Source organism: Paramisgurnus dabryanus, chromosome 21 (assembly GCF_030506205.2).
Source record: "Paramisgurnus dabryanus chromosome 21, PD_genome_1.1, whole genome shotgun sequence".
In the NCBI taxonomy this organism is placed as follows: domain Eukaryota; kingdom Metazoa; phylum Chordata; class Actinopteri; order Cypriniformes; family Cobitidae; genus Paramisgurnus; species Paramisgurnus dabryanus.
Genome location: NC_133357.1, coordinates 13,996,277 through 14,023,128, shown reverse-complemented (window position 1 = coordinate 14,023,128; position 26,852 = coordinate 13,996,277). Strand labels below are relative to the sequence as shown.

The 26,852-nt window shown below is 39.5% G+C and overlaps 1 protein-coding gene across 1 annotated transcript in view; it reads right to left on the bottom strand.

Annotated features, from left to right (window-relative positions):
• Window positions 1–26,852, bottom strand: part of lrp1ab (low density lipoprotein receptor-related protein 1Ab) — a 116,491-nt gene that overhangs the window by 40,434 nt on the left and 49,205 nt on the right. Inside the window, exons 7-28 of the mRNA XM_073813038.1 lie at window positions 20,036–20,198; window positions 17,613–17,835; window positions 16,728–16,917; window positions 16,435–16,578; window positions 16,086–16,322; window positions 15,800–15,980; window positions 15,388–15,610; window positions 14,985–15,174; window positions 13,901–14,029; window positions 13,374–13,514; window positions 13,093–13,218; window positions 12,290–12,406; window positions 12,097–12,177; window positions 11,837–12,004; window positions 9,055–9,237; window positions 7,596–7,793; window positions 7,253–7,498; window positions 6,815–7,012; window positions 3,456–3,660; window positions 3,212–3,376; window positions 2,846–3,090; window positions 2,524–2,655 (exon numbers count right to left, since the gene is read on the bottom strand). Coding sequence (XP_073669139.1) covers window positions 2,524–2,655; window positions 2,846–3,090; window positions 3,212–3,376; window positions 3,456–3,660; window positions 6,815–7,012; window positions 7,253–7,498; window positions 7,596–7,793; window positions 9,055–9,237; window positions 11,837–12,004; window positions 12,097–12,177; window positions 12,290–12,406; window positions 13,093–13,218; window positions 13,374–13,514; window positions 13,901–14,029; window positions 14,985–15,174; window positions 15,388–15,610; window positions 15,800–15,980; window positions 16,086–16,322; window positions 16,435–16,578; window positions 16,728–16,917; window positions 17,613–17,835; window positions 20,036–20,198 — 3,885 coding nt within the window. The remainder of the gene's footprint in view (window positions 1–2,523; window positions 2,656–2,845; window positions 3,091–3,211; window positions 3,377–3,455; window positions 3,661–6,814; window positions 7,013–7,252; window positions 7,499–7,595; window positions 7,794–9,054; window positions 9,238–11,836; window positions 12,005–12,096; window positions 12,178–12,289; window positions 12,407–13,092; window positions 13,219–13,373; window positions 13,515–13,900; window positions 14,030–14,984; window positions 15,175–15,387; window positions 15,611–15,799; window positions 15,981–16,085; window positions 16,323–16,434; window positions 16,579–16,727; window positions 16,918–17,612; window positions 17,836–20,035; window positions 20,199–26,852) is intronic.

The following is a 26,852-nucleotide window of genomic DNA, read 5'->3' as shown; positions in this document are numbered from 1 at the left end:
AGCTTAGCATAATCAACTGAATCTGATTAGACCATTAGCATTGCGCTAAAACCAATTAGTTTTAAAATATTTCTTATTTAAAACTTTACTCTTCTGTAGTTACATTGTGTACTAAGTAGGGATGTGCATTTATGTCATTTTTTCATTTCGATTAATCCATAGGTCTGAAGAACGAGTACTCGATTAACTGGGGGCGGGGCAATCAAAGGGGCGGGGCATTTACACGTCATGGTGAAAATGAAAATATTTTGATTAAAAAACTCAAATAAAACTTAATTTTGAAGAAACTACGACAGAACAATGAAAACATACTAGATTATTAATGAATTAAATGTTTTTAACAGAAACCTCTAACAGGAAAAGCTGCGTGATGAAGTGAAACTAAAGGGTTAATAAACACAAACCGAAGCCCTTTCTATTTGACGCACTCTGCATAATATTAAGCCTTTATACAACATAAATATACAACGTGCATCTATCTGCATAAAATGCAAGACTTCAACTAAGGTTTCAACTAAGTTATCTAAAAAAAAAGAAAGTTTAACTCCCTTTGTGGATGTGCATCAAAAACAGCGCACTTTTAAACACGTCCAGTCAAAGCTCAAGCTTCATAACATTAAGCAGCTTTAAGTGTTTTGCTATCATGCGCGTTTAGCTGTGTCGTGTCGTCCTCTTACCTCAGTCAAGATGTAATGGTAATGCTCGTATGGCTCTCTGGTATCTCTTGACATTTGATGTTTAAATATGAGATGATAATCCATTGAACTTTTGACGGCGCTGTACATTTTGCACCTGACTGACTGTATTTCCGAAAATCACGACATCCTTTTAAACCATAGTGCCTCAGTGATGTGAATTGTGGCTGGCTTCACAGGATCGGCGGGCTGGCGGGCTGCCGCGCATTGCGCGGATCGAAGGGTTTCTGTTGTGCGGTCGCGCGGAATTATCTGTTTGTTTTTTAATCACGCATGGTAATGTTACTGATGTCATACGTCGGTCTGCGTAGCTTGACACGACGTCAAACACGCATCTCCAGACACAGTCTTTACTACCACATGCGCTTGTAATGCTAACCAGACATCCAAATGCCGCCATATCCACAATAAATAAATAAATAAACCCACATGATCATCGTTTTCGTGATCGATCATCGATGCCACGTTCGAGTACTCGAGTACTCGTGCCCATCCCTAGTACTAAGACCAACAGAAAATTAAAAGTTGCAATTTTAATGGCCGATATGGCTAGGAACTATACTCTCATTTGGCGAAATTATCAAGAACTTTGCTGCTGTAACATGGCTGCAGCAGGCGTAGTGATATTATGCATTGCGTGAAAATAGTTCCCTTGGTTACTTTCAATAGCAGGGGACTATTTTCAGGTGCTGCCTAATATCATTGCACCTGCTGCAGCCATGTTGGTACCGCCAGACCTGGAGATCAGCTGAATGGATTCCAAAACTGTAAAAATCTAATGTTTAATTCAAGGGGAGCTGGAAAATGATCATATTTTCAAAAAAAGTGAAAAACATCTTTTGAAAATTTTTATTGGAAGTGTAAATAATTTTTTATTTAGAGCCGAGTCCCGTTTGTTTGCATGGAGAGGGCGGGGTTTATGACTTGTCACCAGAGGGGCGATCAAAGAGCCAGCGGCTTCACTTTTCAAGATGTATGAGGCACACCCATAAATAAAGCACAAAAGCTTATGCAATGTGTTCCGCTAATATTTTTCCAAATTTAACCTTTTTAACACAGACTTTAATTTGTCATATTCCACGGATTATGCCAAGAATAAATTCTTGCCAATGAAATATTGCAGAGGTAAGGATAAATATAAAACTATAGAGCATATATCTATTTTAAGACTGTATTAATTTGCATGCCTTTCCCAGACGTGAACACTATTTAAAGGTGTCCTTGTTACAGTGTAGTTACACATTTAAGTAATATTAATTAAACACATGTGATTAGATTTAGGATTAGGGTTAGCTGTATGTAATTATCCATAATTTACTGTTATTAAAAAACCTTGGACATACACCATGGTAATACCATGCCAACCTAGGTAACTCCTGGTAATACTACGCACCACATTCTCTGACCCCAACTCAAACGTCACCACTAAACACACAAACTGAGCTGTACGCATGCATCAGGCCCATCAGCGCCCATAGTCATCTCCTGATTTCCATTCTTTACAAGAAAAGACAGAGAAGACACAGACGGTTCCAGACTCTGTGTATGCCGCTGCCCAATGCCAGAGTTTATCCATCACTGAACGCCCAAGCATCTCTTTTCCAATATTCACAGAGCCGGAATGGAGATCGCACCATGGAATACTGAACACTGTTGCGTCACGGCAGCAGTGTTGTTAACTTGACTGTTAAACAAGATCTACAGGATCTAATTTTTATTTTTATTACGTCTGGCATGTAAATATATTCATACAGAATGTCTACAAGAGTTGCTAACAAGTAAAGCATGTGATTGGAAATAAGAGGTGCTGATAGGTGGAAGTGCTTACCGTAGCAGGTGTGCTTGTCTGCCGTGAGTTTCATGAGGTGCGGGCAGGCACATGAGAAGGTTTGGTTGTAGTTGATGAGGCACAGGTGAGAGCACGGCCCTTTCCCATCATTAGCCGCACATGGGTTGGGAGCTGCAAAGAAGACAGGAAATATTTACAGCTATTACCAACATAAATATTAATACCTTGTAGTGGTATTAATAAAATACAAAGTGAAACGTTAGTAGGCATTATTTACAGTACAGCACTACACTGCACATCACATGACCTCTTCGTCAATCTGTAACATTTTCCACATTTGTATTTCTCTACATCTTCTCACCCTGAGGTTGTCGAGATGGATGAAACACTTGAAGATCAAAAGGCTGTGTGTTTGTTCTTTGCACCACTGTGACATTGTGTCCCGTCCATTTGTTGGCCTTAGCCAAAGTGTTGGTCCTCCAGTCTGTCCAATAGACCTCCCCTCCATACATAGTGACAGCAAAGGGGTGTGACAAGTATTCGTGACCCCGGAGCACCTCGATCAGGCCGGAACCGTCGTATGCAGCAGAGTAGATGGCATCAGATCTAAACATTAACATTTTCATACCATACATGAATCATACTGGCCTTGAAATAAGATATCACTCAAATACTACTTTGCAATAGGTTAATTTGATATAATAGGTTTCGGTCCTGGTGTTCATACCTGGCATCAATCCAAAGGATTCGACGTTCTAGATAGTCCACAGTGAGACCGTTGGGCCATCCGCCGTTCCCCGTCTCTCTGTGAATGGTGCGACGTCCCTCCCCACTCATGGAGGCTGCCTCTATCCTGGGAGAGCTTGCATCCCAGTCCGTCCAGAACAGAATGCTGAAAAAAAGGAGTGTTTGTTACAAACAAAATCTTAATTTTACTTCCTGAGTATTAATAAAAGCAAAATGTGTTTTACCCATCTCTTGGGTCAAGAGCAATGGCGCGTGGATGCTCCACCTCTCCAGCCAGCAAGGTGGTACGCATGGTCCCATCCAGCTTGGCTACCTCTATCTGGTCAAGGTTACTTTCCACCCAGTAGATGTTTCCAGCAATCCAGTCCACAGCCAAACCCTCTGGAGTTGCCAAACCATACTGAATCACCACCTCAAAACTAGTGAGAGCTGAAACAAAAGGAAGAGTAAATAGGATTTACGCACAGCCTTTTTTTTAAACATACTTAATTCAACTTATCTGGGTACAAAGGCATTGGATGCATGCAATACCTCTCCTGGCCTACAGGGGTCTGTAAGGAGCAGTTAATTAGGTCTAAAGCAGACGACACAAGTCATGTAAACAATCTTTGTGCATGTATGGCCTCAATTGTTGATGTAGCTTGCACACGTTACTTTGTGCAGTTTTTTTTCCGACTATCTTGTGAATCGACGTTCCCACAGGGCACATTTGCCACCTTGTGGATAAATTAATTACTAAAAGAAAATAAAACGTGCATGGTGCGCGTACAGTACATGTGTACTATTCTGACGACAAAATTTGTATCAAGCTGACCCCAGGCCTTTAAACTTTATTTTATCAATAATGGATTTTGGTCAATGATTTAATAAAGTGTTCATAACAGAGAGGAGAGCTATAATCTATTGCACACTGGGGTCAAAATGTCTACATTAAAATCCAGATATTAAACATGAAAATGAACAGTTTAACTTATATATAAAAAAAATGAGATTGAAAGTCTATTTGTGATAAGATGGATCATTAGATGCAAAGTAAAAAAAGTCTTAGACTTTCAGACCCCACTGTATATTGATTCCAGCCTGTCAGCCATATAAGACAATGCTGCAATAAATAACCTTTTGCTCTGAGCTGCAGCCATATGCAAGGATAAATGAATTCCCAACTCACGGCAACCGGCTCAGCGCTCTTATCTCTCAAAAAACTTTGAACAGAGTATCAGTATTTAAATGGCCAGAGTTTCTCGAAATTCGGCTCAAACAGCATAGCCTCTTCAAATGGGTTGAAACAGTGTTGGCAGCCTTACCGTGGGTTCACACCAGCCACGTTTGAGGCGTCACATTCGCGTGTACCGCATCTAGTTTGCCGCTTGAACATTTTGAGTTTACTTGCTTCATTCGCACATGAAAGCTGCGCGTGAAATTCTAGTCATCGAGACATTCAAGCGGAAATTCGCGTCATGGGAGGGCCTTCAATAGGCTTCTGCGACTCCGCCTGCTTCCTGTAATCACGTGACTACTAGAGCAAGCTCCTGACTGGTTAACACGGCACGTTTTTTTGCCAAAGTTCAAATTTTTGCGGCACGTTTCCCGCAGCAACGCTTAATTCACGCCATTCTACCGCGCCGCGCTAAACGCCTTATTCACGCTGCGAGACCTTTAGACGCGCATCAACGCGTCTTTACATTGACTTAACTTAAAGTCCTATGTGGTGTGACTTAATTTAAATCACTTGCGCTTGACGCCTCTACCACGGCTGGTCTGAATGTAGCATTAGGGGCCGTTCACATGTAGCGCCTTACAACGCATTGAAACCATTATGCTACGTACACATAAACGCAGGGCATCGCGTTACTCGCTCTAGATTACTTGCGGGATTTAAGTTCATGTAATGCAAATTTTTCGCGTTTGAGGCGAAATAGCGTGTGTTTTTGTGGCAAACGTGCCCCCTATATAGAGTCATTTGCATCGCCCACACGAGGATGTGTCTGATCGCGTCTTTGCATTGACTTTGTATGTAATCTACTCGCGCAAAACGTTGAACTGTGAACCCACAGTTAGGCGCGTAGGTTCTCGTCACATGACCTGCGGAGCACTTGCGGCATTCTGAAAAGTTGAGATGTTTTTAAGTTTATGCGATGCGGACGCGCCAGGAAAAAAAAATTGCGTGTCGCACCGCGCCACTTCCATTATGAGCACGCATACCACAAGCCTACATTTACAATAACAAACTTGAGCACGCAAAACACACAATATGTGAACGGAACGCGTTTAATTATTTTTTATGGGCAGTAAGCGTTATATATGTGTATGAGCGCTGAGTGCTTTGCGTTTTTTGACGCCTGCCACAGCACAGGTTTTTGAAGGAGCATAGAGAGCGGAAAAGTGGCAGACATCAAAAGAGCACTTAGGGGAGATTCACATATCGTGTCTTTTTCGTTGCTTAAGTTGTACGCGCGCTCATATTGGAAGCGACACGCACACGGTGCGACGTACTAGTTTTTTTCAGGTGCGTCCGCACCGCATCGAGTTAAAAACATTTCAAATTTCTAGAATGCCGCAAGCGCACCGCAGGTCACGTGACAAGAACCAACAGACGGTCGCATTTTCTGTGTGGATTTAGATGCGAAGTGTGAACCGCCCCTTATGCTTCAATATTTGACTGACAGGACAGCTGCTCTTTTTTAAATGTACAAAAAAGTAATTTTTAGAGGGAGCAGCAGGGATCTGAAACTTTTACTCTATTGTACGTCTAGAAAGTTCTGTTCGGAAAGGGAGGATACATGGTGCTTGTAACACTTCACTTTTACTTTGCCTGTAGTCACGCAAACCAGCAGTGATACAAATGAATGACGACAGAGGCTTTCACATTCCTCCAAATCACACACACACACACAGTATGAAACACATCATGCTCTGGCTTTGTGGACCAAACGTGCTTGTAATGTTTTTGGTCTAACTCGGTATGCTGAAGAAAACAACACAATGTAGGAAAACACAACAGGACATCAAAGTTAACATCTTTAACTCTTTAAAATGTTATTGAAGTTGCGTTTTTCATTAGTAACTAATAAAGTTGAACAACACAAAGACTAATATAGAAATTGACAAATTAAAAAGGCATTTTTATGGCATTTGGTTTAAATAAATATTTAAAGGGATAGTTCACCCAAAAAACTAATTCTGATGGCCCCATGTACTTCCACAGTAGGAAAAAAGAATATTATGGAAGATAATGGGGCTTCTGATAGGTTTGGTTATGAACATTCCTCAAAATATCTTCCTTTGTGTGAATAAGAACAAAGACATTTATACAGGTTTGTAAAAACATGAGAGTGAGTAAATGATGACAAAATTAAAATTTTTAGGTAAACTATCCCTTTGCAGTCTATTAATCAAATCTGTGGCGTGCAATCGATTGCCACAGAAAATAATTTTGACTTGAAATCTATTAGACAAATTTTGTGAATATACAACAGTTATAACATCTGCTATGAGAGGGCAATGGAATCAAATCCAGGTTTTCAACACGTCATTACCATGTTAACAAGGTAACAGCAATTTTCTGTAAGAGACATTCATTCACCTCCGTTTTCAGAGAGTTTTCCTCGATAGATCTTGTCCTCCACCACGTCAGTCCAGTAGAGGGCGCTCTGGTTGAGGTGGAAATCCAAAGCGATGGTGTTCCTCAGACCCGGTACCAGCACGCTGAACTCGCCCTTGTACAGGTCAATCCGGCGGATCTCGTGTCGGTTCGAGAAGATGATGAATGGCTTGAATGGATCTAAAGGGAAGCAATAACACTGCAAATTAGGAAACCATTCGATTAACTTTTACTCCCAAAGGCCAGTTGTCCTATGTGGTATGATTTTAGGAGTAATTCAGGTTTGGTAAGAGTAAATGCTTTAAAACCATATGCTCTACCATTTGACAAATTTCCTACAGCTCACCAAAGCATGTCCTACTTTTATTTATGACTTTGGCATCATTACCAGGTATATTTTCTCTCTGCACAATTTCTCACCCGTGCTTTTGCAGCTTTCCCCATCCGGCCCTAGTGCCCAGCCCTCGTAGCATGCACACTTAACAGTAGCCTTTTCCTGAAGGCAACGCTGGCTGCACTTCAGGTGCTTGGCGCAGAAGCTCTGAATCTGGCAAGTCTTGTTGTCAGTACCAAGCTCCATGCCAGGCGGGCAAGAGCACAGGATGCCCTCACCAGGAGCAATGGTGCAGTTGTGGCTGCAGCCTCCGTTATCAACCGAGCAAAGATCTATAATGGGTAAAAAAGAAGGAGAAGTATGTTTGTGAGCTGCTTAAATTATTTCAATTCAAGTCTCATATGCTAATGGGAAAGTTGCGTGAATTACTGCAGAGCTTCTCATCCGATCCATCGGGGCAGTCGTCCTTGCCGTCGCACAGTTTATCGGCAGGTAGGCAGATGGAGTCGTTGCTGGCGCAGACGTGGTGGGAGAGCTTGCACACGAGTGCCTCGCAGTTATCTTCATCAGAGTTATCTTCACAATCGCTGTCGCCATCACACACCCAGGCCTTACTGATGCATCGTGCTAAAACCACACATACACAGAGTAAGCATTTGTGCAATGTATGTGTACGCCAAAAACAGACGCTTAAGGAAGGAATTACTTTCGATCTTGATGGATGTGTTGTGACATCAACTAATATGTTGTCACTGAGACATTTTCACTTCCTGTATACTATGGGGCATTCATTTATGCTTGACATCATATGACGAGACACCTCAGCCAACATGGTTAATTCAATTGTCAAAATCAGTTAGCGTAACAAGTTGTGAAGACCCGTGAATTGATGAGTCTTTTCTGGGTGGATGGAGTAAAAACAAATTTGTTTCAAATAGCCAACTTGAACATAAGCCACAGCCTTGAAGCATGCTTTAATTTTGAATTGCAAAATGTTTTGTTGCACATTATGGAATTAAGGGGACACTCCACTTTTTTGAAAATATGCTCATTTTTCAGCTCCTCTAGAGTTAAACATTTGATCAGCTGATCTCTGGGTCTGGCGGTACCACTTTTAGCATAGCTTAGCATAATCCATTGAATCTGATTAGACCATTAGCATTGTGCTAAAAAATAGCCAAAGAGTTTCAATATTTTTCCTATTTATAACTTGACTCTTCTGCAGTTACATTGTGTACTAAGACCGATGGAAAATAAAAAGTTGCGATTTTCTAGACACAGATATGGCTAGGAACTATACTCTCATTCTGGCGTAATAATCAATGACTTTGCAGCTGTAACATGGCTGCAGCAGGCGTAGTGATATTACGCACTGCAAGAAAATAGTCCCCTGCTATTGAAAGTTACCAAGGGGACTATTTTCGGGCAGTGCGAATATCATTGCGCACTGAATGACAGTATACTTCCTAGCCATATCTGCCTAGAAAATCGCAAATTTTAATTTTCCGTTGGTCTTAGTACACAATGTAACTAAAGGAAGAGTCAAGTTTTAAATCCGAAAAATATTGAAACTCTTTGGTTATTTTTTTGCGCGATGCTAATGGTCTAATCAGATTCAATGGATTATGCTAAGCTATGCTAAAAGTGCTAACGCCAGACCTGGAGATCAGCTGAATGGATTCCAAAAAGGTAAAAATCAAATGTTTAACTCTAGGGGAGCTGGAAATGAGCATATTTTCAAAAAAGTGGAGTGTCCGCTTAATTTCCATGAGGCATATCTGCAAGATTATTTTATCAACATCTGACGCTGAACTAAAAACTATTATATAAATCCTTAAGTTTTGGTTCATCATATGAGTGGGTTCGTGTTGACCCTTCAAGCACTGACCTGAATCCTTGCACGTGAACTTGACGGCAGGGTCACACATATGAGTGACACCTTCACAGTTCTTCTCATCGCTGAGGTCCATGCAGTCCGTGTCTCCGTCGCAGCGCCAGCGCATGGGGATGCACAAGCCGTCCACTCCGCACTGGAATTCATCCGTATGGCAACCGCCAGGAGGACGCGTGGCTACAGAGAAAAAGAACATGAATGTTGAGATCATGCATACAAAGGAAATTTTACGGTAATGACAACTGGGCCTTTTGACATAAAGAATCAGTTCCCAAGGAAGGAGACTGTAACTTTTGTGAGGCACAACCACAATGAACTCTTATCCAAAACAAACTTTCTCATGAACGTCGGCCCATGGCTGGCACTGTGACGGCCATCAATAAGAATCAAACATAAAGGCCGTCCCTCATGGCAAAGGTTACGGTCTGGCAGAGACTGCCAAAAGTGTAATGGAGAAAACCAGACTCTGCCCGTGAACAGAGAGAAGTGTGTCCCAGTTCGGGAATCTTGTGGGATGGTCTGACCCTAATGACATCAGACACCCAGAGCTGCATGAATTCACTGTCACACATACAAACTAAAGTTGTCTCGACTGTAAAAAAAAAACCAAGTTGTCAGTAGTCAATACCAATACGAATTAAATTGCTGATTCTTATCATATATGAAAAAACATGCAAGTAATTTAGACTCCTACCCGAGTAGATATTTCTATATTACTTGTACTTTTACTTAAGTTTTTGGTTATTCTACCCACCCTCCTGACTATACTGCTTATACATTTTATGAGAAACATCTGTATTGTAGTGATGTCCTCTGACAGGTCTACATCCTTACACACAACCTAACAATTTGCCGGACTCCCAAAAGGCCCAGAACTCTCATTAGATGTCCGGCAAGTTTCTGCAGCATTGATTTTCGGAGTCTATTAAGCACCAGCATGCCATAGGGATTAGAGAGACAAAGGACCAAAACAAACATAGCGTAACCCCTCTCTTCCTGTCCCGACCAACAACCGGCCAATTAACCATTAAGAAAAAAGCCACAGACATGATATGTGGAAAGAGAGATATGTACTAAATTGCACGTGCGGACACTCCTGTGGCCCGTGCGTCAAGCGTGCCGGCACATCTGTGTAATCTCTCTAGACAGCAGCTCTCAGAACACAGACCTCCACAGGAACTCCTTATCCCCCCTTTTGCCCTCAGACATTCTTCAAGGGTTGTGGTATACGTACTTCACCGCAGGCCTCAAAAAAGGGGGGATGATAGGACGGTTTGCGAAATCACTATTTACTGCCATTAATAGCTGCGTCACTCACTGCGGTTTTGACCGAAATCAGAGGTACGTCTGAAAGCCCACAGCATTCAAGTGTGAAAGTTTGCTTATGTAAGGTCCTGAAAAACCTCTGTGAACTTGGTTTGGCAGTGAGCCTGTTTGTGAACTGTGTTTATGATCGCAACCCAGAACCTTACGTCAGAAAGTAGTCTCGGACGTCACCGTCTGATGCACACGGCACATAAAACTAGCAAGCAATGAAGAAAGTCTTCAGATCCAATCAGATTGCCAAAATTAATACACAAATTTGGGGTTTGGATGTATCAGATTAAGCTAAAAATGTTAACCAGACTTGATGATAAAACAAAAGTCTACTACATCAAACCACACTCCTTCACTTAAAGCACAAACTGTGCGATTTAAAATAGCGTTCTCTGATTGTTGCATGTCAGACTGTATCCCAGATATAAGTACTGTCACACTGTGGGATGTTTTTGTCATTAAAGGGACACTCCACTTTTTTTTGAAAATATGCTCATCTTCCAGCTCCCCTAGAGTTAAATATTTGAATTTTACCGTTTTGGAATAAATTCAGCTGGGTCTAGCGCTACCACTTGTAGCATAGCTTAGCATAATCTATTGAATCTGATTAGACCATTAGCATCGCGCTAAAAAATAACCAAAGAGTTTTTATATTTTTCCTATTTTAAACTTGACTCTTTTGTAGTTACATTGTGTACTAAGACCGACTGAAAATGAAAAGTTCTGATTTTCTAGGCCGATATGGCTAGGAACTATACTCTCATTCTGGCGTAATAATCAGTGACTTTGCTGCCGTAACATGGCTGCAGCAGGCAAAGTGATTTTACGCACTGCCCGAAAATAGTCCCCTTGGTTACTTTCAATAGCAGGGCACTATTTTCAGGCACTGCTTAATATAATTGCACCTGCTGCAGCCATGTTACGGCAGCAAAGTCCTTGATTATTACGCCAGAATGAGAGTATAGTTCCTAGCCATCTCTGCTTAAAAATCGCAACTTTTAATTTTGCCGTCGTTCTTAGTACACGATGTAACTACAGAAGAGATCGAAAATATCGAAACTCTTTTTTTAACGTTATTTTTTTGCACGATGCTAATGGTCTAATCAGATTTAATGGATTATGCTAAACTATGCTAAAAGTGGTAGCGCCAGACCCAGAGATCAGCTGAATGGATTCCAAAACGGTAAAAATCAAATGTTTAACTCTAGGGGAGCTGGAAGATGAGCATATTTTCAAAAAAGCGGAGTGTCCCTTTAATTACACAAACATCCCAGAGTGTTCTTTAATCTGCTGTCTGTGGAAGAAAATAGCGATTAAACACCGCAGATTTTAGCCTAGCCTTTCAAAATCATGGCCAAAATTGCACAGTGTGCACCTGGCTTAAGACTTAGCAAGCTTGCCTAAGATTACAAATGGATCACATTTACGTTTCCAAAAAGACCCTTGATTCCAAACTGACCCTGATTGGTGCAATTAGCGTGCGTCTCATCGCTGTAATCTCCACAGTCGTTGTCTCCATCGCACGTCCAGTACTCGGGAATACAGCGACCGCTGTTGCATTTAAACTGCACGCTGGAGCACGAGTGACTGCAGCCGGCCTCGTCGCTGTTGTCCCCGCAGTCGTTATCTGAGGATGCACAGATGCAGAAGAGGTGTTTTGACAGCGGTGCAACAATGTACATGTGTAAAACAGATGGATGGATGGATTTAGTAACTTACCGTTGTCACATCGCCAGTTTACATTGATGCAGCGCCCATTGGCACAGGTGAACTGGGTGAGGGGAAAGCAGGTGGGGTATGCTGGAGAACAAAGATAGAAGGAAAGGTAGGAAAATGGTGATTTTATTTTCAACATTTAAAGTGTCAAGCTGTTTGTAATAAGGGCAAAAGATATAAACACTTATGTAGATACCACAAGAAACTGGTTCATCCGAGCGGTCCCCACAATCATCATCCAGGTCACACGTCCAGGAAGCAGGGATGCAGCGGCCACTGGAACATGGGAACTGATGAGGTGGACATGTACGTGCTACGGTAGAAACAAGGACATATTACACATATTAGGGATGCACCGATAGGATTATTTTGGGCCGATACCGATACCGATTTAAACAGACAACTTCTGGCCGATACCGATGCCGATACCGATATTAAACACTTGTATACAATACTATACAGTTGGTCTATTAGCTAGTTTATTTCTGCATCAAATTATTTTTACTGAACATGAATTGGATCTTATTAACATTCAACTGACCAACATAATGAGAGAGGCACAAATAAAGCTAAAACAAATATAATAAGACAGCATGACAACCTTCAAAGGTGGTTTTTGCTATTCAGCATTTATTTTATTAACAACATTTAACTCATTTTTTACATATAATGGATTTCTTTATGCAGTTAATTAATAAACAATCGGTATCGGCCTTTCTCATGCTATTACCGATATGCCGATGCTTTCAAATTCACAAAAAATCGGCCGATAAATATCGGCGGCCGATACATCGGTGCATCACTAACACATATTGTTTATAATATAAATATAATGTGAATAGAGCATTCAGATAATCATTGCTTTACACAGAGATGCTCATTTATGAAACTGCATTTCATTTTTTTGTACTGTAGGGTTAAGAAATATACAGCATAGCATTTTGAATGTAGTGACAATCTGATTCAATTTTGGTCAGATTCACCGAAAGCCCACAATACCTGAGCAGGTGCTGTTAGACTCATCTTCATCATTGCCGCAGTCATTGTCTCCATCACACAGCCAGCGCAGAGGGATACAGCGGTTATTTTGGCACTTAAATCGATCCGCTGGACAGGTGTGCTGGTCTGCGACAGATCAAAGGAGATAATTTCATCATATTTCACACTTTCAATCCCTGGAGACAAATTCTGCAGACCGCTTTAAAATACTGCAGTCCGAATGCAACAACCACATAAAAAACACGTTTTTTTAAAATGAGTAAATAAAGATGAACACTAACGACACAACTCTGGGGCCTCGTCGCTGTTATCCAGACAATCGTTGTCTCCATCACACTTCCAGCGCTCCTGAATACAGCGATTATTCTTACAGGCAAACTCTCCAGGCTGGCACTGAGGAGGAGGTACGTAGGATGGATTCGCTGGAGACAGAAAAAGCATATTATATATAACTACATTATCAAAACATGGTACTACCGCAATTTCTCTATGCATGGCACATTACTATTCATGGTTTTATTGCAAATTTACCCTCAGGTTCTTATACTTTCTGTCTATTTAAAAAAGCGAGTTCCATGTACCTACGCCTGTCAACAATCATATACCTGTCCTATAGAGGACAATGAAAAAAAGATAATAAATCCAAACATAAATAAATTTGTATTGAACTGAAAATCTTTTATCTCTTATCACTTGAAGTGTTTTTCTTGACAAGTGTTTTTACAATAAATACAAAAATAGATGGCCAACAGGTTTTATTGATACAAAACTAACACAAAATCCTTTTCACAGAATCCTTTCAACCCACCTTTGCAGGTCTTGTTATCAGCGTCTAGTATCTGGTCGTCTGCGCAGGCACAGGAACGTCCGGTGGGTGTAAGCAGACACAGACTGCTGCAGCCACCATTATTGGCACGGCACACGTTGGAGCCTGTAACTACACAAAACAAAAAACATCCTTAACAGATGTCCATAAAAGACACAATCAAATATTTAATCCCATTAGTCACCGCTAAGATTGTACATATAATTGATGGGACAAGTTAGCATTCACAACAAAATAATAACTTTTATGGCGCTTTCCTTTGCATAGTACCCCACTGTTTGGTTTGGGTCAGGTCGGGTCAGCTCACCTCACTCTTTTTCACTGAGTTTAGTAACACTTCGGAGTGGGAGGGATTATAGGTGTGTTGTTATATTTGCGGTGCCTACTGCTGTGACATCATACAAGTGAGAGCGTCGTTGTACATTCCCATACATTCATTTATTTCTCAGTCTGCCACAAAATTAAAATTGACCAGCACAAATAGATGTTTGCACATCGCGTTTATCACTATCTCTGTCTCACATGAAAGTTTCTGTACAAACACCCGTGGCGTCAGTCGACGCGCTCCGCTGAGCCTCATTTAAGTTGCATTTAAGCATATATGCGAACGTGCGCATCGCGAATGTGCCGCCACAAACTGCAAGTCTGGAAAAAAAACTGTTATGGTGTTCCTGATTCACAACCTGTGGATGTTTTATATCACCAAAAGAGAGTTTGGAAACTTATAGCAGAGCACAGATGACAACATGTTTGCTCAAGACAGCACAAGCTAGAATGAGGGTAAAGTGAATCTTTTACATTATAGCGATGATGCTGGTAGTTACAATTCTCTCAGACCAATCAGTGATCCACAGTGTTTTCGCGTCACAGTTTGGTATCAGCCCAGGTCGCTTGGAACCCCAACAGAGTTGGTACTAAAAAAAAGTATTGGGTACTACGTACTGCACCAGTGGAAAAGCCTCCAAAAGTAAGCTGACCCGAGCCAAACCACACCGTGGGGTACTATGCAATGAAAAAGCGCCATTATATGACACACTTTTTTAAAAAGGTGCTTAGTGTTTCATACTCTGCTGTTGTTGTGCATCATATGTGCGAATCTCATAGATTGGTGGTCGTTCGTTGCGTAGCAGTGTGACTTTCTTAGTCTCCATGTCCAGCTTGTAGATTCCACCACCGCGGTACTCATTCCAGAACAGGAAGTTCTTATAGTGGCACAGGCCAAAGGGATGGTTCAGCTCCTGTCCTTCATAAACTGTCTGCTCAAACAGAAAACAATGTTTCTTTTATGATGCACTGATATTGATTCTGATAAGCCAAAACGTGTTGCATGTAATGGTCATATTACAAATCTAAACCACAGTGTAGAGATAAACTCACCAAAAACTCAAATAAAATTCATTTCTGTATTTTAATTGCCGGCATCACAACATTATAATACCATGTTAAACTCTAAGTATACTATTCCTTACCCTTCGTTCTGTAGTGTTGAGTAACACCATCTCAATTCGGTCATAGTATGCATCTACCCAGTACAGGACGCCCTGCTGGATGTCCAGGCTAAGGCCATTGGGCCAAAGCACAGTTTTAGATGTGAGGAGGATGCCAGCGTTGGATCCATCCATCCAGGCCTTCTTTATACTACCACGATTAGTTTCTTTAGGCTCCTCCTCCCAGTCACTCCAGTACATCATTCTGCAACAAAATATGGATTTAGACTGCCGGTCAAATACCTCTATGCCGCTTATTCATTTATGGTGATGTGGCATAATGGTTAAACTTCAGATTTTTTTAGCTTTTGTCACTGTTTTCATCTCATACAGGTTCGGACAGAATTTTCACTTGTGTGTGAACTCTTAAATAAAACATTATGCCAACACTTACCCACGAGCAGGGTCCACTACTATGGCTCTGGGATGGGTCATCTTGCCCTCAATAAGGGTCTTGCGAGTTTGAGAGGCCTTTTCCAGTTTGGCCACACTAATGGTCTTTTTGGGGCCATCATCAGTCCAATACAAATTCTGTCCCATCCAATCCACGGCAATACCTTCTACTGTATGAATACCTATTGAATAAAAAAACAAATGAGTTGAAAAAAGTGTCCAACACTGGATGGAGATATGTTAAAGTCACTCTAGCAATAACATGGTTATCATTATTTTGCACTTACCATCCTTCACTATTATGTCCCTCTCAGTACCATCAATCTTCTGCCGGCCAATGAGGTAGCTGGTGGCATCAGCGAAATAGATGAATTCGGTCTCGGCATGAAAGTCGAGAGCTCTGGGGTTGTTCAGGTTCTCAATGGGAATAATGTGTTCATCATACACCCTGGCGTGCAGGTCCATACCGCGTATGACACCCGGTCGACCCTTACCGTATACCAGAAAGAGCTCATGCTCGGGTTCTGTGGTGAAAATATATTGAGCATTTAGCGCCTTATCATTGTATTCACTAGTAGCAGAAATCCTAAAGGGAAAATTTGTCGAGTAACACTATCTGGATTGGATTTCACTTACTCTTGCAGGACTTTCCATCACTTCCCAGGCTGAAACCAGAGCGGCAGCGACAGGTCCGGCTTTTGTGACTGTTACCCAGCAGGCAGATATCGGAGCAGCCGCCCGGCTTTCCATACGGATCCGGAGCACACGCGTGACTACGAACTGTGTGAAAAAGCTAAATTTTATCTTTAAGGAACCAGTAGTAAATAACAGCTACTTAGTAATCATTTTTGTTTTGTGTGGCTTTGCCGGGTGTCAATATTTAGATCCATAGCACAGAATTTCAATAAACTGCCCTGGGGATGTCATACCTGCGGGCTGGCGTCTTTGGTGGTACACATGAAGAGCCCCGCCTTTGTCTACACGAGTCACTACCTGGAAGTCTGAACTATTGAAACGGTTGACTCGAATCACGCTGGTCTTGGGCTGCATGTTTGCGTTATCAGAGTTGGTGGCGTACAAATAATTCTCAAACACAGTAAGACCGTAGAGATGCTCGATCTGGCAATATAAGAGAGACAAACAAAGGTAACAATTGAGAGCCACAGTGATGCAAAAGTGTAACATGGTGTACAGTAATATTTAAGATTTTCAGTGCATTAAATATATATGTTATATATAATTACATTACATATATATAATTTTTACTAAATCAATGAAAGTGGTGGCCAAGGCATGTGGTTACATTACAAGTCTTATATCAATTTGGGTGGGCTTCTTTAATTAAATAATTATACTGAGCCACTTGAAGCACAACAGTAAAATAAACTCCTTCTGTGACCTATAGTGAATTGTATACAAAGAGAGATTGATTTCTACTGTAACAAAACAGTACGAAACTGTATGGTCAAAATGAAAACGCTAGCCTTTAATTTAGGGATGCACTAAAATGCAAAGAGACATAAAACGTTGTAAGATGACCACAAAAAAGTGACTCAAAGACACATTGCACAAGGTTAGTTTGCATTGCTGGGAACAGCTATAAGTTTAAGATGAAACAATGTTGGTTCTGCAAATCATGAGTTTCCACTGAGAATGATGACGTCAATGAGTGACATCTGTGATGTATAATTTAACATGTTTTGATTTATTGCAATTCTAAGTTTGAGATTGTTTAGTGTCATGCAACTTATAATAGGGGGGGAGGGGCACACGCTAAAATGTTTCAGAATAACTGTTCATGAAACCACACGTACCAGTAATCCCTGAATGATGGTCTGTCTGTTTTTGCCCTCATAATCCACCACCTCGATGTAATCTAGGTAAGCATCAGCCCAGTAAACCAGCCTGCTGACCAGGTCCAGCGTGATTCCGTGAGGGAAGACGATTTTACTGTCTACCAGCTTTGTGCGGTTCTGCCCATCCATGTCACAGCGTTCCACCTTAGGGATCTGGCCGTAGTCTGTGAAAAACATTTTCCTGGAAAAAGAGAGGGCAAAAAGGAAAAAAAGAGACATCAAAAAGTGCATAGTATTTTATAAAAAAACTAAATTAGCAAAAATTTTGATTTCATTTATGTAAAATTTTCAAAACTGTATGCTCAAAATAAAATTGTTTTGGACAACTAAATTTTTCTGCATTATGACATGCAAAATCTAAACAAATATCCTCTTAAATTCATTGCTGTGAAAGATGTTTATTTTTGAGTTTTGAGTTCTGAAATGAAAATTTTCATCTACAGACAAGGATTTTTTTAAATAAATATCAGTTAAAGGACAAGTTCGGTATTTTACACTTAAATCCCTGTTTTCAGATTGTTTATGATAAAATAGAACGGTTTTGACTGAAATTTCAACATATGCGGCTGCCCCGAGATTTATCGGGTGTTTGTTTTTCACCTCCCACCTCTACAATGGGTGTATGGGTTTCACTGGAACAATCCTTCCTAAAATGCATTAAACTTTTGTTTAGAAAGATGTGAAACTCACCGAGTGGTCAGGGGTGTTCACTGATATGCTCACACAAAAATCGCTGCAAAAGATGCTTTCCAACAGGCGTTTTACCATTCGTTGTAAACTTGTGGACCTATTTTTCCAAACGCCTCACACCCGTACATTCTTCGTTGAGAGCTTGAATAATAGATGCTCCAGCCCAGGTGGTGGCGATAATCCGCCTTTGTCAATTGCAAGAAAAGAAACAAAGTTCCCGGCGCGGAGTAATACCGTACCTCACAGCACATCTAATACATGTCAATGGAGTTGGAAAAAACTACGATAAAACCTGTTGGAAAGCATCTTTTGCAGCGATTTTTGTGTGAGCATATCAGTGAACACCCCTGACCACTCGGTGAGTTTCACGTCTTTGTAAATGAAAGTTTAATGCATTTTAGGAAGGATTGTTCCTGTGCACCTATAAAGCCATTATAGAGGTGGGGGGTGATACAAGAAACACCCGAAAATTCTCGGGCCAGCATCATATGTCCAAATTTGAGTCAAAACCGTTCTATTTCATCATAAACAATCTGAAAACAGGGCTTTAAGTCTAAAATACCGAACTTGTCCTTTAACATTTGTAAATATTTTACAATGTAGTAGTAAAGAATATTGTTTGGAATACAATAATGCCAACATTTAAATATTTTGTTTAAATTACATTAATTTTCAGAGAAATATACTTACTGTTAAAGGAACACGCCTAGTTTTTAACACTAGAGTTAGATAAGACCATACATAGCTTTTTCATCTCTGTGCATGCCATAACTCTGTCTGACGCACCCACCGCTAGCCTAGCTTAGCACAAAGACTGAAAGTAGATGGCTCCAGCTAGCATACTGCTCCCAATAAGTGACAAAATAACAACAACATCTTCCTATTTATATGTTGTAATTTGTAGTCACAACATATAAAAAGGAAAATGTTGGCGTTATTTTGTGACTTATTAGCATAGCAGTATGCTAGCTGGAGCCATTTACTTCCAGTCTTTGTGCCAAGCTAGACTATCGGTGGGTGCGTCAGACAGAGTTAAGGCACGCAAAGAGATGAAAAGGGTGTGACTTACCTAACTCTCTGGGATACGGTGAATAAGCTAAAGTCCAAAAAGTCTTTTAATTTCTATACAACATGACCCTAAATATAAATGCGCAATCCACAACGTATGCCTCTCTATCGCATGTTAAATTATGTACTTTTTTATATGTGTTGAAATCAAATACGGACAAACTGACAATTTCTATAAAATCCAAAACCAACAATAATTACTACATCATTATAATTCATTATTACTAGTGTGTCATTGTCAAAACGGGGTGAGGTAAGGAGTCACTGATTTGTTTATGTAATTGCTATTTATGTGTAACCAAAAAGCTCAAACAGGCTTTGTGAAAATAATTATACAAACTCATTGTCTGATGGTGATGGCTTTTTTGTCTTATTGTAAAATTTTGGTTAGGGAACTAAAGCTGCTGATTCATAAACTCATGAGGGACAGACAGACATTTACAGGAACTGATACTGTGGGTATAAAGCAAAATTATGAATGCAGTGTCAACAATTACAAAAATCTGTGTCTGCAATGATGTATAAATTGCAAAAGTTATGCTGTTGAGCAATGATTCACTTAGGTAACAGTATACAAAAGGTTTTAGGGGAAAGAGGCATGAATGGAGCGGATAAAGTCTCACCCCATCGCCGGGTCCAGTGCGATTCCTTTCGGGTTATAAAGTTCCAGGTCCAACAAGATGACACAGGTGGAGCCATCTTTACTGCACACAAATATACGGTCATCTACATCATCCACGAAGTAGAAATTTCCTGTAAGCCAGTCAATGGCCATCTGCTCCACATCTGAGACAGACAGGAGAAAGAGTGAGGGGGAAAAAGAGGGAAAATGTTTTAGTGTATGCTTTATTTTTAGTCACAGTCTTCACCAACTTCTGTCTGACTCAGCAGAAAAATGCTGCACCAAAGCTACTGTACACTACTTTAAAAGACCTACACGATTTTTCTATCAACTGAAAGCTGTAGATCTATCAGTTTAGTGTAGATGTCATAAAATATACTGGCCACAAAATGTCTGACATTAACTGTAAAAGCTTCTCATGTTTTCTCATCAATGCTAATCTTAGTTTGTTTCCTAACCCACCAAAGAAAACTAACATCTGCATTGCATTTATGCACGGATTTGCAGTGTGCTTTGAAAATCAAACCAATGGTGGTGACGTTGCTAGCGACATGCCCTATCAATTACACAACGAGAACACTTTTGACGCATTACGATTGTAAACATATTTTATGTAAAACAGCTTTATAACAGCTGTGTCACTTCATTCCCTGTTTCTCTTTATAGAAAAATAACTTAAGGTGCCAAAGAATGCATTAAAATAATATGTTTGATTGTTCTCTGATATCTACATAGAAGGTATGTGGCTTTATTAAGTGCAAAAATTATGCAAAGATGGTTTTGCATGTCCATTAGACATGCCTTTAGAATGAAGTGGTCTATTATTACGTTATTTGAAAGGGTCATGAATAATAATGTTGAGCTCTGCTCTGATTGGCTGTTTCTCAGAGCAGCTCATTTAAGTAGCTCTGTGTGTGTAAATAGACCTTATGTTTGAGCCTGTATTAGGTTAGTTGTAACACGGACTGTTTACATTGTTGCACAAGGTTGAGCGTTTTGCATTTCCGGTATTTTTTTCACGCTACCAAAAGAAGATATCCCGCAAATTATTGGAAATGTATAATGTTTTCCAGAGAGTTATTGATGAATGAGTGTTTTGGTGGCAAGTAAATTTTAGATACCAAATTTAATGCTATGTCATATTAATCAGTGTCTTGTTGACTAAATCATAGCCTCGTTTTGAAATATGTCTGCCGCTCTTTGCAATTTTTTTGTTGGGCATGAAAATATTTTGACCCAGCGGGGTTTATTGTAACGCTGTGTTACAACTCACCCCTCAGCACTTACGATATGAAAACTGCTAACATTAGCGTAATTCTTGCCGTTGTTTCAAATAGGCTACACACTAATGATTGCTGGCTGCCAACAAAATAAATGTGCCTGTCTTATCAAAAAATCGTGTGTCAAAATTTATTTTTGTTCATATCTTTAATATTGATTGAATAAAGTCACGTCAAAGATTGAAATCATAATGAAATGAATGGCTAAAATCAGACTTTGATGCTCACTATCTCAGAATTTGATTTTGAAACTGTAGTATGGTTATTACAGACTGGGCTACATATTAAAAAAATGTTTTATCATAATTGTGCTGCTTTTTCTCACATATTTAGACATTTGTATCCATTTATAATTGAACTATTGTTAGATAAGGGCTGGATGAATGAATACAGTGTGGATACCCATCTATTATAGACAGATATATAACAATATACACTTCAAGTATATAGACAAAATAGTATTGAAATATTTGCCTGCGAACTTAATTTTTAGCAAGTGTTACAAATTTTTTTTATTGATTGAGGCAAAACCAAAAACCGTTAGGTTGTGCCCCGCTCTCCCCTACATCTCAACTTTAATCACGACTTTGTCATGCCTATTTTTCAGCGGTATTTTGCATGCACAAGGTTTACATAAGGAGGAGGAAACAATTGTGTTGCACGATGTCATTACCATGTTTTGCCCAGGTAAATGTATGCCCAGGTAAATGCATTTTTACATTCTATGGCACCTTTCGTAAAAAAAATTGTATTTGATTACGACATGATGATACAACATCTATGTGTTCGGATGCTAGTATTCTTTTATTTAAATATCTAGACTATTGATCTGGCATATAAATAGCTTAAATTTAAACAAAGTCATGTAAACAGTTATTAGAAAATGTAAACTTTATAAATCTGAAAAAGGCTTTTGTTTTCCTCCGAAAATCATAATAAATGCTCATGCATCTCTTTGTGTATGCGTGTCTGCGTATCTGCCAAACTCTGACTCATTGTCACAAGATTATTATTCAACCCATTTGTTCACACTTTTTATACATCGCTGCGAGGAAAAGACAGTAAACAGAAAAACCTGAAGGAACTCTGAAGTCTGGATTCTTTTATTTTTGATTAATTTGATCCTTTTACAGAGATTATAATCAGAAAGAGCACTATCTAGCTGATTACATAAATACCCAATAAAGAATCTTCCTTAACTTTTCCAGGCATGGAACTGCTCGATTCCAGGTTTTCCATGACTCTATACACAGCACCGTTATGAAAATCTCACACCAGGTGAGACACTCTGGGGTAAAGTGATTGTGTTTTTCAAGGGCCTTGGGTCATTCCACTCTACCTAACCCCTCTTTAAATTCAAAAACCTGATACAGCCAAAAGACACAGACAGCCGTTCTCCATTACTTCACCTTTCCCCGCACACATCGGGAGGTTGGACTTGGCTGTCCAGATATCCTCGATTCTGGGAAAGAGTTTGAAATGGTAATTTAGTAAACACTGACTTTCTCTTTCTCTTCTCTGACAATAAGACTCTTTCTGTAAGTTTCATTCAGAGCTCCAGCTGTGAGGGCCGGGCCCCAGAGCCTCCCGTGATGCCTGGTGTTGCAACAGCTGCCACCAAAACTTCGTTTTGCTTGTGGTGACGGTGGTGGGGGGCTCAGCAGCCATACGCTAATGATATACAAGCACGGACACATCCTTGTTATGCAACTGTTACTGGTACAGCGAGTTTTTGAAGATCAGACACAGACTGTTCTCATACACTTCTACAAAATCCACCCAGCTCCAGTAAATGGAGGCGCTGCTGGGAAACCCACAAGTACCCATAAACTACCCCCTGCACACATCTGTGTACCACCTCCACATTAACAACCACAGCCTGCAAAACAAACTGTTGCGCAAAATAGCAAGGCGTCATTGCCGGGAACATTTTATCTAGCTAAAATGCCTCGACACTTCTATCATGTTGAGGGCTGCTAAATACAAACCGGCTTATTCAACTTTCTTCAAACCCCGTTTCTCCAGATAGAGAACAACTGTGAAATAATGCTTGGAAGAAACATCTGTAACCAATCAGAGCTGAAGAAAAAAACCAGACAACTCTGTGCAGGCAAAAGGAAACAGTCGGTGGAAACCATACAGGTCCAAAATCCAACCTAGGTCTGTCAGTCTAAGAGCAAACGCTATTTAGAAATGAAAGGAATGAAGTAAGAATTAATGAGATATTCCTGCAGAATAGTGAAAGTGAAGCTCGGATTTCACTTTAATTTCACTGAAACTGATCCAAATTACTGTGAGTGGACACAGATACAGCAATGTGAGACAAATGTATCAAGTAGAGACAAACAGATATAAAAAATTTCCATCGATACGCGATTATTCAGACTGATATCTGCCAATACAGATGCTGATACAGATAGTTAAGTGGTTATATTAACTTGCATTAACTCAATTCTGAGGATGAAATGAAGAGTTTGGTTTCAAAATACAATAAACACCATAAAAAAATCGTTACTGCTAAAATCAGTATTGTATCTGGTAAGTATTAAAAAGTAAATTCTTAATTTTACACCAAATCCGATATCCGTTATGTTATTCTGTCATCTTTTCTCCCTTTTTTCCTCAAGCCGCGACAAACGCCAGTCCACCTACTGCATTTACTCAGAATGCAGTAAATCCGCTTAACCAATTACAGAGCACCATTCCACGCACTGTAAACAATAATGGTAGCGCTTTGAATTCACACAGAATCCTAGTTTTCCCTCATCTACTTTGTACTTCGTAATCAACAAACAAACAAAAACAAAATAATACTTTGATGGCATTGATAAACCTGTGGTGGTTTTCTGTGACGGGTAAGAAACATAAGCCATCAAAATCAAATAATTTACGCGAGAGGCACTCGGACGAAGGAAAAATTACGGCTGTTGCTTGTTCTCACACAACAGCAACAAGCTTCTGTCAAGCTAACACGCTGACCACAGGGGATGTTATGAAAAACTTTCCATTATTTTAATCAAAGTCAACGAAGATCAAGCAGGACCAAAACATTTTACAGCTGATAGCTGTCAAAAAAAGTTTAGCGACGACATCCCAAAGATGACAGCAGCAATGACAGTGTTCTTAATATGACAAAGTAAGTGTTTTGATTATTGCCATTAATGTTTATTTTTTTTATCTGTGCATACCACTAGACAACTAAATGAATATAACATGGCAAAGATTAATGCACATTTATATATTGATTCAATAGATTTATAGCATTTTGAAAAAAACTTTTAGCGGAAAGCATTTTATGGAAAAACTTATGAGTTTTTATAATAAATCTTTGAAAATCAAATTATGGATTTGAATTTTTAATGTTATTATAACCTGAAAGTTTGTAACAGAAAATAATGGTTTTCATCTCGTCACTTCCTTGGAATAGAAAACTAATTTTACCCAAATTAGTCAAAATGGATTTATAACTCTTCAAATATTCTAAACGTTGTTCTTTCATATAATGACTATTAATATTGAACATTAAACTAGTGATGTTTATTTACATTTTCTATACATGGAGTACAAATTAATTGCAATGAAATTATTGGGCGATAAATCTGTGTTTCTCTAGTATCAAGTGTAAATATAGTAGATAATACGAGTTACGAGGTCAAGTTTAAAGGTGCATTGTGTAAATTTTAGCGGCATCTAGTGGTAAAGTGCTGGTGAACAGCAACCAACGGCTCAGTACACTGTTTACCCCTCATTTTTTAATCACATAGAGAAGCTACAGTAGCCGCCACTGGACAAATATGTCATCGGAGACAACTTAGTAAAAAAGTTTGTCCATTAATGGCTTCTGTAGAAATATGGCACCACAAAATGGCGACTTCATGTAAGGGCACCCTCTGTAGATAAAACATCTCATTTTAAGGTAATAAACACATAACGGTTCCTTATGAAAGGTCTTTAAACACCACTGATAATATAGTTTTGCATATTATTTTGCATTTCTGTAAAGAGATCCTTCTAAAAAATACACACTGCACCTTTAAAGGATTTGTACATTAAAAAAAAAAATCCAGATAATTTACTCACCACCATGTAATCCAAAATGTTGATGTCTTTTTTTGTTCAGTCGAGAAGAAATTATGTTTTTTTTAAGGAAATATTCCAGGATTTTTCTAATTTTTAAGGACTTTAAAGGGCCTCAAAACTTAAAAGTTTTAATGCAGTTTAAAATTGCAGTTTCAAAAGACTCTAAACGATCCCAAACGAGGCATAAGGGTCTTATCTAGCAAAACGATTATCATTTTTGACAAGAAAAAAAAAATATGCGCTTTTAAACCACAATTTCTCTTCTTCCTCCGGTTGTGTGACGAGCCAGGGCAACCTTACGTAATTGCGTAGTGACATAGAAAGGTCACGTTACATATATGAAATGCACATTTGCGGACCATTTTAAACAATAAACTGACACAAAGACATTAATTAGTATCATTCAACATAAAACAACGTCGGAACGGTCCTCTTTCTCCACAATTGTAAACACTGGGGCGTAGTTTCACATCCATCATCCATCACCTCTTGACGTGATGACGTATTACGTGAGGTCATGCTGGCGCATCACAGGACCGGAGATAGTCGAGAAGTTGTGGTTTAAAAGTGCATTTATTATTTTTCTTGTCAAAAATGACAATCGTTTAGCTGGATAAGACGCTTATGCCTCGTTTGGGATCATTTAGAGTCCTTTGAAACTCCGTTGAAAAAAACTGCTAAGTGTTGAGTTAAGTGTTACTTGTTGGTGTCCATTAAAATGAGAAAAATCCTGGAATGTTTTCCTCAAAAAACATAATTTCCTCTCGACTGAACAAAGAAAGACATCAACATTTTGGATGACATGGGGGTGAGTAAATTATCAGGATTTGTTTTAAGAAAATGGACTAATCCTTTAAGTAAAAGCCATTGTGCAGTTATAATACTGCATCTAGAGGCAATCTATTAATAAAGCAGTAAGCTTTTTACAGTTGTAAGTGTGTGCCTAGTGTCCTTGAATTGTTTCTAGTGTTTCAGTCCCGTGTAACGTGGAAGCAAATCTGACAGTATAGACAATTATAGTTTACATTTTAAAACACCATTTTAAAATGAAAACGCTCTAATATAAACAGGGCATATATCAGTGAAAGACTGGAGGGTGGCAGAAATATGAGAAATTTGGGCAGGTTAAGAGAACAAAGCGCTGTGTGTCTTTGTGGCCTGGAACGCTGTGTTGGGATTCTTATGAATGAACCAACATGACACCACTTACAGTAAAACTCAAGATGTCTGGAGTACACTGACGTTTCAAATAACCGGGAAATGGCAGCTGGTATATTAATTGCTTCAGCGAAAACTTTACAATTATGGATATCACAACTAAATAACATGAACTACAATGAATCCATAAAGCGATGACATAAACAAACAAACAAAAACAGATGAACTCGTGTATGAAACAAACGTAAAAATACAAATAAACAAACTAACTGACATTGATTTACAGATAGAACATTAACA